At 39.9% G+C, this 15700-nt stretch overlaps 1 protein-coding gene across 2 annotated transcripts in view; it reads left to right on the forward strand.

Annotated features, from left to right (window-relative positions):
* Positions 1-2673: 2673 nt before the first annotated feature.
* Positions 2674-15700, forward strand: part of RERG (RAS like estrogen regulated growth inhibitor) — a 113447-nt gene continuing 100420 nt past the window's right edge. For both annotated transcript variants that reach the window (XM_082636330.1, XM_082636331.1), the window contains exons 1-2: positions 2674-2900; positions 6603-6766. In XM_082636330.1, coding sequence (XP_082492456.1) covers positions 6706-6766 — 61 coding nt within the window. In that variant the 5' untranslated portion in view covers positions 2674-2900; positions 6603-6705. The remainder of the gene's footprint in view (positions 2901-6602; positions 6767-15700) is intronic.

Raw genomic sequence — 15700 nt, forward strand, 5'->3', positions numbered from 1 at the left:
TAAATTTAAATATAAACAAATATATGGTTAAACGTATGAATTCAGATCTGATTATTATGTAATTGATAATTTTAACTTCAGATCTGATTATTGTGTAATTAATAAATTTAACTCAGATCTAATTATTGTGTAATTAATAATTTTAATCTTTAGGATAAAATATCTCGTGAGGTCAGTTAACATCTAAAATTCAGCCATCTTTTAAGGTTCACCTTCATTTCTTTATCTTCTGCTTAATTTAGTGTATTTTAAATTAAAAATTACATTTATTTATTTATTAAAAGAGTATGATTGCACTTAGCATATCTACATGCCATTTAATATATCCACCCATTGATTCATTTACATTCTACAAAATCCTGAAGGTCTCTTATGGTAACAATGGTTATTTCTGGATAGTATGATTTTCTACTTCTTTGTATTCTTTCAACTACTTGAATTATTTACAATGAACATGATTTGGCAACTACACACACACACACACACACACACACACAATTCCAGTTTGTAATGTGTTTTGGGCTTACACTGATGATTCATCTACTAGTTTTGTGTTAGAAGTTTTAGCTTAGGCCTGAAGTCAGGCTAAGGGACCAGAGGATGACAAGACCTCTCCTCAGGGCTATTGCTACCCAGCAAGCAATTATTGTGGATCCTTAAGTGCAAAAATATCCTCTGTCCTTCTTTCTGATCCATGAAGCAGTCAGCATAAGGGAGACTGGCTCTTTTTTTTTTTTTTTTTTTTTTGCCACTTTTGAGACAAAGGAAACACTCCCATAGAATATAGGCTACATACTGAAGATATCACACCATGGGCGTCAGGCTCCAATGTAGCTACTTCACCTCTCTGGGTACAGCACGTCAAGAGCTCCAGGTGTGCCTGCAAGTGCTTCCCTAATTGACAGAGCAATGCTGGCCTATATGTGCTAAGTAGGAGGATGGAGACAACTTGCCTAAGTTCTGTAGACAAGTTCCCAAGGAGCTATTACAGAAGGAGCCTGGCTTGGACCCCCTTCAATAACTCCAGTTAGGTAAGAGTGGCAAAGTAGGAATTCAACTTAAGTCTCTGTAAGAAGGAAATATAGGTACAGGTATAGATAGATACAGATCTTTGTATTAACTGCTTCCATGGGTACCACGTGAGACCTGAACACCTCAGTGCCACAAAACTCCATGTAATTGGATTTCTATAAAATTCCATATAATCTACCTGGACCATTCTTTCCACATCGCAGGCTTTAAAAACTTCCTGCATGCCGAGACCCCGCAATCTCTCTCTCTCTCAGACCTCTTTCCTGAAGTTCAGACCCAAATGTTCATCTACTTACTAGCTATTCTGTCCCAAATTCAGCAGGTACAAATAAATCCAACATACATGGTCCCAACTTGTTCTTTCTCTTCATTCACTCAACAACTGTTTTTTGAACGCCCACTATGTGCCAGGCATGATCGTAGAGCCTGGAAATACAGAGATGCATATGCTGTATTCCTACATGCAAGTTTTCATGGAGAAGACTGAGAAATAAAAGTGAATACAATGCAAAGGCGATGATAGATCACAGGGAGCTGAGACATAGAATCGGGTCATCTAAAGCAGGTCGTGTGTTTGCGGGGGCAGGAGACAGATTAGTGATCAGGAAAGTCACAGAGGAAACAGTGTTTGAGCTTTCTCCAAGAATTTGCAGGACTACTCCTGCACGGCGAGGCAATTCTTACAGACCCAGCTGTTCCGGTCAGCGTGGCCCACAACTCGCGTCTGCAGTGGCTTTCCAGGTCAGCCGGCCCTGGAAACTGCCTCCTTGGCTACATCTCTTCCATCAAGGACACGCTGAAGACTGTTCACTTAGCCCTAGATCCCGATCTGCTCTATGCGGTGGTTTTCTGGAGGCCACCTGGTATCTTGCTAAGAACACCTAGGTTTCAAAGGAAAAAAATAACGTAGGTGTTTCCTGCTCCTCTAATCAAAATTTCTTAGTCTTTGGGAAATGATTTCACCTCTCTGAAACTCACCTCCTCGTCTCTGAAAGGCTAATAATTTTAAATACTAGTGCTTACCTCAAGGGAGGGTATAAAACACCAAATGAGATGAGCGATGTGAAAGGCACAGCACGACTATTAATCACCTTTGCTAGGTTTTGAGGATGATGGACCATGACTTCAAACGTTGTAAATGCCGATCTTGTAAGGACAGTGTGAAGCTTTTGGAACTTTCTCAAATATACAGATATGAATTTCAGTTGAATTCACTATTTATGTCTCTTCTAGCATCTCAGTTTCCAATCCGGTCTGGATTTCATTCCAACCATTTACTAGCCTTGGACAAGTTATTCTAAATTTCCTCTCGGGTATCATGGGGATAATTAAACGTGTCTCTAAGGGACGTTGTGAGGGTGGTTTAAGTATGGAATAGAAAACATCACCTAGTAATGCTTTCACACGCAAGGTTTTGACTAAGGAAAGAGGTCCTTCTGTGGGAACCTAGAGACTGGGAACTGAGCAGGGGCAAAGGGAAGCCTGTCTCCGGTGCAGCGCGAAGGCGGATATTTGGATGTTCGTACTCACCAGCCGGGGGCGGCCTCGCGGGAAAAGCCGGGCGCTGGCCCCGGTAGGGGGCGCCCGAGCGCCGCACTGCAGCATCCTGGCGGCCTCTCGGGCTGAGCTCGCGTCCTGCCGCAGTCCCTCGGCGGCTAGTCTGAGCGAGTGGCGGCGAGGAGATCCTGGCCGCTCCGCCAGCACTTGCCGCAGCTGCCGCCGCTCCCACCAGCGATCGCAGCCCAGCAGCTGGGAAACGGCCCCCCGCAGACTGGGCTGCGCAGCGTGGGAGGGTTAGCGGTCCCGGAGGACCGATTCCGAACTTGCAAGGGGACCGCGGCTCTCCCGGGCCTGGAGAGTATGAACAGGTGAGTGTCACGCACGTGCCCAGGTGGCTCTTTCGGGATTGCTTCCTGCAGACCCTTTCGAGCCCCCGAACGCTCGGCCTCTGGGGCGGTCCTCCTGGTCACTGGGTCCTCCCAGGCGGGGGTTGTGGGTCACCGAGAGGGAGATGTGAGCGCCGGCGCCCAGAGCTTGACAGCGCCCTCCGTCCGAGCTGTGACCGAGAATGCTCTTTTGACTTAGGCTGCATTTGCTCCCTAGGTCGAGAGCAAGTGACCTGCAGTCCACGATGCGCTTGTTTGTTTATCATTCCAGGATACCTGTTGCTTTCCGAGCAACGGTATAGCCAGGGGTCTCGTACAATCATCCTCATTCCTGTGCGTGCTGCGTTGTGATAAGATAAGGGAGAATTTCTGACAATGAGACCAGGAAAACTTGATTTCAGAGCTAGAGAAGGAGCGGCCCAAAGAGAATCTCATTCCCACGATCAGACTAGATTCTTTGCTTCCCTAAACACCTGCACTTTATTTTGATGAGACCATAAATATAGAAGTTACAAAACTATTACCGTATAAAGATGCTTCCTTTTTTTTTTTCCAAAAGGAACTAGAAAGCATGGACCTTGATAAGTATAATAGTCTTGGGATTGATCTATTATGGATAAATCATTATTTTTAAATAAATATGAAAATCGGGTTATTGGTGAACTAGATGTCATAGGCTTATTGAATTGTAAGCTCCTTGAAGGTGGCCATTTAGCATAAATGTGGGATGAATCAATGCATGCATTAATGTGACACAGAATTTGGAGTCTTGCTTTTTTCTTTTCTTCTTCTTTCTAAGCTTTCTTTTGGTACCTTTATGTTTAGGAAAAACCTTTAATCTCTTAAATACCTAAGTGTGATTTTAGCTTTAGGGGTGATTAGAACTGAGAAGTTTTTGTCCTAATAAAGCACTGTCCATGTAAAAAGTGAACGGCAGCTTCAAGACCCAGCCAGAATATTTCTGCACAACAACATGAAAAAAAATGTTTTCTTCGATCCGTGTTATGGAAGGTCTTGGATCATGAATTATTTTGAACATCAGAGACTTGGCAACAGGTCCCTTATTAAAACAATTTACACATTTATCTTTGTTTTCTATCTTTATCAAATGTAACTTTTCACGTTTTCATGGGAGAAAATGTTGAAGGATATATGTCAGTTTTGTGTCTTCCTTTAAGGGATTTTTCTAAACACAACCTAAGATTTACAATAACTAGCTGCATCTTTATTAGGTTATGTATGAAAATTTTAACCTACACAATTTTTCTTTCTTTTGTGACATTCCTATGCCTCTGAGGCCATTTGGGAGTTACTGAAAATTTTAACTTAACAAATGTTTTGTTTTTTTCTTTTTAAACCACATTTGATGGCTACTTTCTTGAGGCATAAATCAGATAGTAAATTATTTGGATTTTTATGTGCATGGGAAGGAACCGTTCTGTATGAAATAACAAATTGTTTATACAAGCTCCAGACACTTGCATGTTCTATATTTCAAAGAAATGCTAGCCATTCTTATTCGGAATTTATTTAGTTAATACATCTCGATAGATTATGCTTCTGTGATGCTTCTGTGCTGAACCACTGAGCCTTAAGCACAGAGGCCTTTTCTTTTTTTTTTTTTCTTTTTGATCTTCAATTTTTTTTAGATTGTATCTTTTTCTTTTTTTAACATCTTTATTGCACTGTAATTGCTGTACAATGGTGTGTTAGTTTCTGCTTTATAACAAAGTGAATCAGCTATACACATACATATATCTGCATATCTCCTCCTTCTTGCGTCTCCCTCCCACCCTCCCTATCCCACCCCTCTAGGTGGTCACAAAGCACCGAGCTGATCTCCCTGTGCTATGCAGCTGCTTCTCACTAGCTATCTATTTTACGTTTGGTAGTGTATATATGTCAATGCCACTCTCTCACTTCATCCCAGCTTACCCGAGGCCTTTTCGTAATGAATGCATATAAAATGACAAATAATGAAATTCTTTTTATCTTTAGCCAAAAGTGTGGGACTGGACAAATTACAGATGTAAAAGCTTCTGGTTTTTGTACTATTAATGATCACTAGGGAGTTTGTTCATTATTGGGATGAAGTAAACAACAGCCAATGTCATTGTTGACCTTTCTGTCCTTCGGAGGAAGCTCTGGACTGTGGAAATCAGCAAATACAAAATTTGTGAGGTACAGGTCCATAGTTTAGATGTGTAATGAAGGAGACGATTACACGTTAACGTCTTTGTAGAAACACTTTTTCAGAAGGACTTTTACTATTTTCTTTCTCTGGAAAAGCTCTTTTTGAAAATTTGTAGATGCCAAAACTCTGGCAGGAACAGTTCATGTGTTTAGATAACAGACTTGAAAGTGAAGTCTTGTATTTAGGTTGAAAACATCGATAGCAGAAGTTCAGAAGAGGGGAGCCTGCAATTCACGTGAAAAATGGGAGCCTTAATATGAGTGTGCTGAAATATAACTACAGTGCCAGATGAAGAAGAGGAAGAATCGTATGAAACTTTTCCTGGGTCATTTGTCAGGTCATATCTCAAGGGGCGAATGCAGAGGATGCCACATTTTTAGAGTGATTAAAATGGCAAATACCACAGAAGAGAGCTGCACATGGTGAGGAGGGAAGGTGAGGGTCAAAAAAACATAAACAAGAACAGATGTCCCATGAAGAACCGGGAAAGATGACTGGGTCTCATTTTCCTAGAAAGTAGACCTCTAGAATGGGGCAAAGGTTCCTAATAGCTGCTTGGCTACTTGAAGGGCTCTCAGTGAAAGAAAAGAAAAAGTTGATATAATGCTTCTCTCCTCCCCCCATACCTGGAAGTGATAAATTAGACCCAGGATGGTTGTTAGATGGTTGTCTGATCATAAAGGAAGGCTGGATGGATTTTTCTGTTGACTCCAAGGCTTTTTCCAATTTTACATTTCCATGGTACCAAGGACCTAAGTGTCCTTCCTAAAGCACCCAACTATATAAAATGTGCTTACATTGTATATCATGTCATTTCCCAAGTGTCAGGACAGTACCATAAATTAATTTACTTGAGGTTGTCATAGAAAAGGAATCAGAAGTCAGCCCATGGCATTTATCTTTTGTGTACCAGGGCATTGTGCCCAGAAAAATATAAAAATATTATCTAGATGTTATGTATCAATTTTGGAACATGGGTATCTGTCACATGACTCAACCATGTGATCTAGTGTGAATGGAGATAAAATTTAAACCTTGGAATGCAAATTCAATCATATTACAATGGGATACACTAATATGAATGTGTATTATTCAGCCCAAAGTGAAATAACAGTTCTAAATGTGACTCTCCCCATGTGTGTATGTATATTGGATGTTTACAGACATATGGTAAATACATGTATTCACAGGCAAGTATTTGTTATCAATTACTAACAAAAAACATTCTTTGAGAAAGTACTTTTGAAAATGCTATCTTGTGTAAAAATGCATTTTTTAGAACCAAACAGATCTATGTGCAAGTCCTGGATCTATCACTTTTTAGTTGAAGGGTTTACAGTATATTGTTAGAACCCTCTCGCAGGATTGTGGTGAAGATCAACAGGGAAGACGCTGATCGAGTGAATGGTGCTGGCACATAGGAGATGCTTTAATAAATATGAGTTTCTTTCTCCAGTCAGTTATGAATTCCCAAATCTCTTTTGTTGAAGGATTGCTGATTTACAATGATATGGTGAAACCAAGGGCTGGAACCAAAAAGATCTTCTCAGCTCTTTAGTTTGAACCACAGTGAATTGTCTACCAGCAGCCGGCATGGCTAAAAGTTCAGAGGTCAAACTGGCAATATTTGGGAGAGCAGGCGTGGGCAAGTCAGGTAAGATTTTTGTGGTGGTTGTTTGTGTGTGTGTGTGTGTGTCTCTCTCTCCTGTTCTCCTGTGTTGCTCTTTTAGATGAAGCCTCTTTCTCTTTATCTGAAATTTTCATTTGGCATAACCAGCTTTTACGTCCTCTTTTGCTTCTTTATGGTAAAGAAGCTCCGCTGGTAATACACAAGGCAGTGGATACATCACAGGTCTTGGTATTCTGAGGAAGGATGTTCAACTTCCAAAGAAATCAGACTGTAGAAATTAAAAAATACATTGGCTCTTTTTTTCTCTATATGAGATCTTGAGGGGCCAATGTAATATCTCATCAGTCTTGATATTTTCAGCAACTGGCTCAGTGTCAAGCATGTGTTGGGTGCTGAATACATGCTTGCCGAGGGAATATATCTTTACAAGAAACAGAATTGTATTATCACCCAACACGTCTAAAATTGGGGAGGACTGGTGTAAGCTGGGGCGTGTGTGACCTCAAGTAAGATAGCTATTGCCGGAACCTCTGGGGTGAATTCAAATGATCCAGTTGTGGCCCATGTTGGTAATCCAGAGGCTTTTGTATTTCACACCTCAGTAAAGGTTTGCAGACCTTTAAGATGAAGGGTGAAATGGTGGAAGTGAAAATGTATCTAATCCAATTTGAGAAATGGATCTCAGATTTTATAATTAAATGTTAAGTACATGTTGCTGAAATATCAGGGCAACGTGGTTTTTCAGATAACGTTGCTTTGATCTCTCACTGGAGGAAAGACTCATAATTGACTTTGCCCATTGAGCTCTTGGTTCTCAGGAAAGGACTCAAACAGACACCTAGTAGGTGTGTGTTTGTAGAGGGAAACCCATTCGGATCATCCAGTACAAGTCATCCACATAATCTTAAACAAACACGCATGAGCAGCTTTTAATTCTGTGACCAGCCTCTCTTTCCAAACCAGCTCTGTGGTATAATTTCAGCAGTAAATCTTCCCTATTCTAAGTTCTAAGTCTTCCTCTCTCTCTGTCTCTCTGTCTCTCTCTCTCTCTTTTTTCTTTTTATTTTCTCAAGAGGGCTCTTTTCTCAAGAGGGCTCTTTTCTGCAGACACCCTTTTCTCCTGCTTACCACTTGCTCTGGCCTCTGGCAGAAACCAAGCAAAAAAAATAGATAGTTGACAAGGCTAAGAAACTGCCAGCCTTCAGGAGATCGAAGATGGTTAAACTCCTCCCTATTAATCTCCTCAGTGTTTCCTGATGGCGTGAGAACAATTTCTGTAGCTGGTGGAAGGCTCTGGAGAATGAGGAAACTGTCCCAGTGAGTGGAGGATCAAGGCGATGCCGTGTGTGGGAAGACGTGTTCTGACAAGAGCTGGTCTAAATTTTTCACAACCGAGGGATCTAGACTTAGAGCTCAGTGTTTAACATTCATGCATGCAACATTTAACACAGGCAATAAGGGAAGGGGAATTTTTAACCTTATATCATTTACCAAAATAAACTCTGCCTCATTTGAAAAGTGAAACATAAAAATAAAAATCCAGTGGAGAGAACCACTTAACTCTATGTACCGTATACCTGCCCTTTTTCATCTGTATTATCTCAGAGCAAACTGGGTATCTCTTCCTGTCAAGGCTGATCCATCAGTTAGACCTCAGTTTCCTTTGTCTTCCCCCAAGTTGTGTCAATTATTTCTTCAAGGATTCTTCTCATTCTCTACTGACCTTTTCCCCTTGAGCATTTCTTTGTCCACTACTCCATCTTTTTCTTTTCTCCAGGGTTATTGAACTTGGGCTCTGCCCTCACTGTCTTAACTTTTTGGGACTTCCCATTCATTGCTTAAGCATGGCAATCTTCCACTGTGATCATGCTGCTGAAACTGCTTTTGTGAGGGTCACCACAGATCAATGACCGATCTAATGAATCTTTCTCAGTTCTGGTCTTCTTAGAACTCTTGTTACTGTTTAACATAACCACTTACGCTTTCCTAAAACTCCTTCCTTCCCAGGCTCCAATGACGTCACACTTCTTGGCTTTCCCGCCACCTCTCCATTGACCCTAAGCAGCCATCTTCATGCGCTGCTTTTTATTGGCCTACTTCTCTCAAAGATTGGGGCTCTCAGGTTCTACATATCATCCTCTTGTCCTCTCACTGCAGACCCTCTCCCTACGGGAAAGCCCTCATGCCCAGAGCTGAAGATGACACCTGCACACAGAGTCCACATTCTGTTGACCTTGGTTTTAATTTATGGAAAGTGCAGAAGTTGAACTTGTTCATTTAGGTCCTTTCCAGCTCGAAAATGTGATGACTCTTGATTAATGACTCTTCTTTGGACTGGTTTTCCTGTCCACCTTATATACATTCTACCATGCGTGTTTATTTTCATTTAGGTGAAAATGACAGTGATAGACCACATGCCTTTAAACAATTGCCTTTTTGTCTGTCATCTATAAACAGACAGTGTTTTCCTATTTCAACATGAGACTGTTTTCCTGAGACCTTGTAACCACACCTCCCGTTTATAAAGTAGACTGGTTTGACTTATGCATGGGAGACAGTTCTGAGACCTTTTCCCATAATTCAGTGAAAACAACCATAGAGTACTCCATATCTTATCTCTCAACTTTGAAACCAGACTGTGAATTCACGTTTATACTAGTTCTTAATTAATATGGCTATCTCTGCCTAATCATTGTATCCCACCTTCGCCTTCCTATTGTACAGATTCAATTTGTCTTATAAGTAATTTTTGTTTTTTTAAGTCTGCAAGAAATTATACCTGCTGGAATGTAACTACGGCTCCTCACTTACTCAAATGCCTCCCCCAAATGGTCATGATCCACCCGTGGGCTCAAACAATCCATTTCTCACCAAACATTCCTGAGAAGGGGCGGCAGCTTGTGATCTTGGAGTGGTAGAAACTGAGTGTCTCTGATTTGAACCTGGGTCTGTGTGAATTGCTTCAGAGGCTTCAAGCCTTACCTGGCCCATCTGCTTTCCTGCACACTCAATACCAATTTGGAATTTGGGGTAAATAAGACCATATTGGCCATTTGCTAATGGAGTCAAGAACAGGAGTCCTGGAGTCACACTATTAGGTCTGGCTCCCAGTTCTACACTTTATTAGCTGTGTGAATTTAGCAACTTTAACAAGGTACTTAAATTTTCAATTTCTGCAATTATATGAAGGATGTAATAGTGCCTATTTCAAAGAGTTGTCGTTAGGGCTGGCTGAGTTATTACACGCAAATCTCTTAGAACAGTACCTGGCACATATTAAGTGCTCAAGTATATTCGTTTATATTATTACAATTTTTCAAGGTATGCTCTTCTTCACTTGTAAGTTGTCTAGTGAAACCATACAATCAAAGATATATCTACATTCAAGTGGATATTTGGGTTTTCAGTAAAAGTCAGAAAGCCTATAAGAAAAAATTTTGTATTGCTGCTCAGCACACCCTAAACACACACACACACACACACACACACACACACACTTTCTCAGTCTCTCTCTTTGTCTTAAATCCAGAGTCTGGTTTATGTCAATTACAGCTTGACCGCTGCTGATCATAACAATACTTCTCCTGGCTAATATCTTGGAAATCTTGGAAAAACAGCCAGAAGTATTATGGTGTCATCAATAAATTAACACTGTTAAATTTGAAAGTGCTTCTGGTATGTGGTAGATGGTTTCCTAAGCCCAGGTAACAGATAAGCCTTCTATGTTTAAAACAGAATTTAACGTTAACCAGAAGTCTTTGGTTGACAGGTTGACATTAGAAGCGTCAGCACAGGCGAAATTTAATAATGTGTTCATTACAAAACATGTCGGGTATGTGTACATGTGTATGTATATTGCAGTATTTACAGGGTCTTTTATATCAGGAGGATTCTTCTTCCTTCTGTCTAGTTTTGGCAGTTCTTGCAGTTCTGTCTTCAAGTGATCTTCCTGGCTTGGCGAGCTTGCTGGTTCAGCACGGGGAACACTGTGTGGAATCTTCAAAGTGGAGATCCAAGTTTTCCCAGCCCTTTGCTTCTTCTCTTGCCCCAGCAGGGTAAACGTTTCCCTTCTCTGGCTAAGGGTAAGGCAGCCAGTGATAACACGGCATGTAGGGCATAGATTTCCTTACTCATGTGTGCCAGCCTGTAATGTGGCAGGCTCCAAGTAATGAAAGCAGAAAGACCTGCCATAAAACCTAGAATGCACACCATATTTATGTAAATGCTTCCTGGATTCACATTATTCGAATGTGTAGTAAGTAGGAGGTGTCGAGAGAAAAACAACTGAAATTTTCAGTTGCATTTCACAGTTGACGTTCTCATTTTAGGACTGAAATATTGTGTGCCATAGCTAAATATATTTCTTGAAAGGGATAGTCTCAAAGTTAATGGAGTAATGCTATTCTCTGATTCAAAAGCCAATTGACGCATTCGTCCGTGAAGGCTTAAGTTCATAGACTCAGATGGCTGGGCTATGAATTGGGTGCCAAACACAAACAAGCATGTGATACAGTTTCCCTTGGCACAGAGAGATTTCGTTTTTCTTCCTTTTTCTTGTTCTTGTTTGCTTTTCCCCCTCTCTCTCAATTATGAAAAGTTTTAAAAAGACTTTTTCATTTTATTTTCAAGTGGGACAGGCAGGGACAATTCTGATTTTAAATGTGACTTTTCCAATGAGCACCAGATACTGCTTTAACATATATGTTTCTTTATGGCTGAGTTATGTTTATGAGATCTCATATATATTAAACAAAGACAATATCAATAGCAACTTAGGTAGGTCAATTTCCTTGTGCTCTAGAGCTCAGCTTTGTGTTTTGGAACTTTTTCTTTACCCAAGTAGCTATACCAGTTCGTTCCCTTCATTTATACTTCATGGTGTAGTATGATGCTTCTTAAACATTGTCTTCAAAATACTTTTAAAAGAAGGAGGAGAAAGATCTAGGGGATTGGGTCATGCAAGCATCTCATTACAATCATGTAATTATTTTGCATGTTTTATTACTTATAGAAATATAGGCAAATTTTAATATTGATCCACAATATGTCTATGTTTGTTTGAACATAAAAACAATGTTATCCCCAAATCAGTGACTAAAATGGACTCTTCAGGAAGATATAGCAAATTGATCTGTGGCTTCAATAATGCCTAGGCTTTGGGTCCAGTTTCAGGACCACAAGCAGAGGAAATAGCCTCAGCTGTGTGCATCACATGAATGTGAGCACTGGCAATGGTCCTGTACCTCACTTTTTACCTACTTAAGTTGCCAAGCAGCTCTTCAAGTTCTTGTTTATTCTTGTTCTAAGATTATACAGTATAATATTAATGGTAATTTTTCTTTAAATATTTGTTTAGGTAAAAAGAGGGGCAGGCTGTGTTTCAGGTGGGTACAGAAGTTCCACAGCTCCTGGAAACGTGTGTGTGTGTGTGTGTGTGTGTGTGTGTGTGTGAAGAAGGCTTTCCTAAGTGGTTGTTGAAATTTAAAGATTACCGGAAATCAGGTCCATTGGTTCCTGTGTAGATGGTGGTTAGAGAAGTAATTGTTTTTTAATAGACTGGGCCAAAGGGAGGAAGGTGGCATTGAGACAAGTTTGGATAATGCTGGAAAAATAGCTGTTCTCTTGTCATAAAATACGGTGATGTGGTTACCTGTGGCTTTCAAGCATTTATACCTTCCTTTACCTGCAAAGATAGAAAAGCAAAAAGAGACAAACAGCCGAAATGAGTTTATTTTCATTTGATTCTTCCACCCCAAGCGGAATAAAAGGGTCTTTTCAAACTGCAGGTGTATACCTATGGATATGTACAAAAAGTCAGACTTCTGTGCTAGGTTTTAGTCATGCAGACTTTTCTTGCATGCCCAGGAAGCTAAACAAAGATGAGGAATCGTGCTTATAAGTACTTAGAAAAAGAAAGGGAAAGGAAAGAAAGAAGAGGAAAGAAAAATTAAAAGAATCAAAATCAGTTGTTTATTGGTGGGTAAATATTTTTGTAGGCTGGCAGTGGCCAATTCTTAAGCTTTTCTCCCAAGAAAAATATAATTAGGAAAGAAACAATACTGGAAAACAAAACAAAATCAAGAGCTGTTTTTCAAAGTCAGAAGGACATATCTCTGTCTCTGCTTTTTTTCTGCTGGGATGTATTATCAAAATTCAATTGTCCTTAATTTTTATCTGATGGCTAATTTATTTATTGAAATGTTTTGCTGTAGTTTAATTATCAGTTACCAATTGGTTCCATTTTGATCTTGACTTATTTTCTTGGCAACGGACAAAGACTAAATTTGAGGGAGGGAGTGAAGAAAATTGTAAATCATCCTTGTAATTCCCCTTTTTATTCTGGTATTTCTCCAACTCATGGGTTTGGGGAAATCAGCCAAATTTTCAAGGTGGTACTGGCCTTGAAGCCAAAATTCCAGTGCAAACGCATCCCTATTGCTCCAGCTGCCTTTAAAAATTGATGTGGTTTCAGAAAAACAGCCATAATTTCTTCCATCCCATTAAAAATGAAAGTAGTTATATTATGAAGACAAGGCAGCCTGAAATAGGTAATTTCAGCCTGGAATAAGCAAATAGGTAAGGCTCCTATACATACACATGAGAGAGATTCTTACCTAGATCACCCAACTTATTGGAGCCGCAGCCAAGTTTAGAATCCCAGTTTATGACTGTGCAAGGCTTTTGCAACTTTGCTACTAAGGGTTTTCATTTTGTATCACCCTGTTCCTTTCAAACACCTTTTATTGGGAAATGAAATAATCATTAGAATTTTATAATATGAATTTTGTAAAAAAAAAATCTAAAGAGTTTTATTTTTGTAAGAAATTTCCAGTAATCAGTGAATTACCAATGCATGGCAAAGCCCCCTGGGAGTACGGGGTAAGTTGCCATTCAATACAACCAAGATTCTCAGCAACCTGTATATGTAGGAAATTTCCCCTATAATGCAGTATTCCATTTGTTATAGCTTTAGATCAAGAGTAAGAAGACTGATGAATCATCTTCTACTAAAGGGTACATTTTCCATTGTTATCAAAAAAGAATATGATGCGCCATGTTCTGTCAGTATGATCTAATGAAAAAAACAAGTACCCAACCGAACCGAGTGAAAGGATTGAGGTTTAACCTTCACCTTCATCCCATCCATGACTCTCTCTTTTTATTCATCCATCAAATGATACTTTTATTTGCTTTTTTTTTTTTTTTACAGTGATGCAGGTTGGATAGGCTGTGAAGGTACTTTGAAAAGTTACAAGTGTGATATAAATATTGTCCTAATACTATCATGCTTTTATTATTGAAATCCGTGCAGTTCTTCCCCTGCGTTCCTTAACATTCGTGTTTGGAAAAGCAGTATGGTCGGTTTCCTGGCTGTCCGTCACTGGAGGCTGGATGAACACGCTCAGGTCAGTAGTTGACTATGAGTGTTCCTCCACTGAGTGTATAACGTTACAGACTATCCAGAGGTTGTAGATTCTATGCTGAAGGAATTTGCACTTTCAAATGTGTGAAATGAATAGACATTAAGTCAGGGTGTTTTTTTAGGCTCCATATGTAAGGGGGTCAAAAAAGGAGAAGAGTTAAGGAAAATAATTTGGACTTATGCCTTACTGGAGAAGGAAATATGGCATGTTATAGAACTTTTTGATAATCAAATCTTATCCTTATTAAAAAATTAAAGCTTCAAAACATTTACATATTTTTGATAGAAACATTTCTCAAAAAATATATAGATATATGTATCTATATGTTTCCCTATAATCTTAAACTATGTTTTTATTCATTCATTCAATTATTCATTCAACAAGTATCTGTTGAGTGCCAACTCTGTGTTCTAGCATAGCTTGCACATAGTACAGGATTCATGTACGTTCCAAAAAAGCAGAGTAGTAACTATTTCTGCTCATTATTATATTCCCAGAGCAGATGAAGACTGGTTCCTCAATAAAGGGAATAAATTGAGTTAGAGTCTGTGGTCTATACATGCTATATAATTTCATCAAGAATCATATCTTCTAAACGGTCTCTTTATTGTTGCCAAAGTGGTTTCCTCTCCTGCACTTGAATATCTCTGGTAACAGGAACTCAGCATGAGAAGAAATAGACCTTTCTATCCTTGGGCAACTGTATCAGTTACAGTCTTCCAGAGAAACAGAACCGGTAGGACACACACACACACACACACACACACACACACACATTACGTCTTTCTATATTTATTTGGGCTGGCAAGACTGAAATCTGTAGAGAAAGGTGGCAGGCTGGAAAGTCAGGGAGGAGTGAATGCTGCAAGCTAGAGGAAGAATTTCTTTCGCTCTGGGAAAGCTCAATTTTTGCACTAAAGGCCTTCCAGTAATCAGATAAGGTCCACCCACATCATTCAGGCTAATCTCTTTTGCTTAAGGTCAACTGATTGTAGATGTTAACCATATCTACAAAACACCTCCACAGCAACTCCTACAGTAATATTTGATTGAATAACTGGGTCCTAGAGCCCAGACAAACTGGCACATAAAACTATCACAAGTCTTCCTGTCTGTTACTTTACGTTCTTTGCAACCAAAGGCTGTTCATCAGTTTCTACTCACTGACTTTAACCCCTTCAAGTTCCACAGAGCACTTTAAATTCTTCTTCCTTATGACAGCCCTTAACGTATTTGAAGATAAACCAGCATGCCTCCACCCATGCCTGAGTTTTCTTTTCCATTGTCTGGTTCCTCACGGTGATTTCATTTGCTCTGCAGAGATCACGGTTTCTGGTCACAGCATCATCCTTGCTGTTCCACTCCAGCTGTGCACTCCACGAAGTGTAGGGCTTGGAAATGAATGCAGGCATTTCAGATGTGGGATGCCCAGACCAGATCAGAGCACAGCTGTGGTTTTGATACTAGACACTTTGCTTCTGCTAAGACATTCTAAGGTCACTGTTGTTTTCAGGGTGACAGTGGGTACAGTGTT

This window comes from Mesoplodon mirus (assembly GCF_964341445.2).
Source record: "Mesoplodon mirus genome assembly, chromosome: 11".
NCBI classification, from domain to species: Eukaryota; Metazoa; Chordata; class Mammalia; order Artiodactyla; family Ziphiidae; genus Mesoplodon; species Mesoplodon mirus.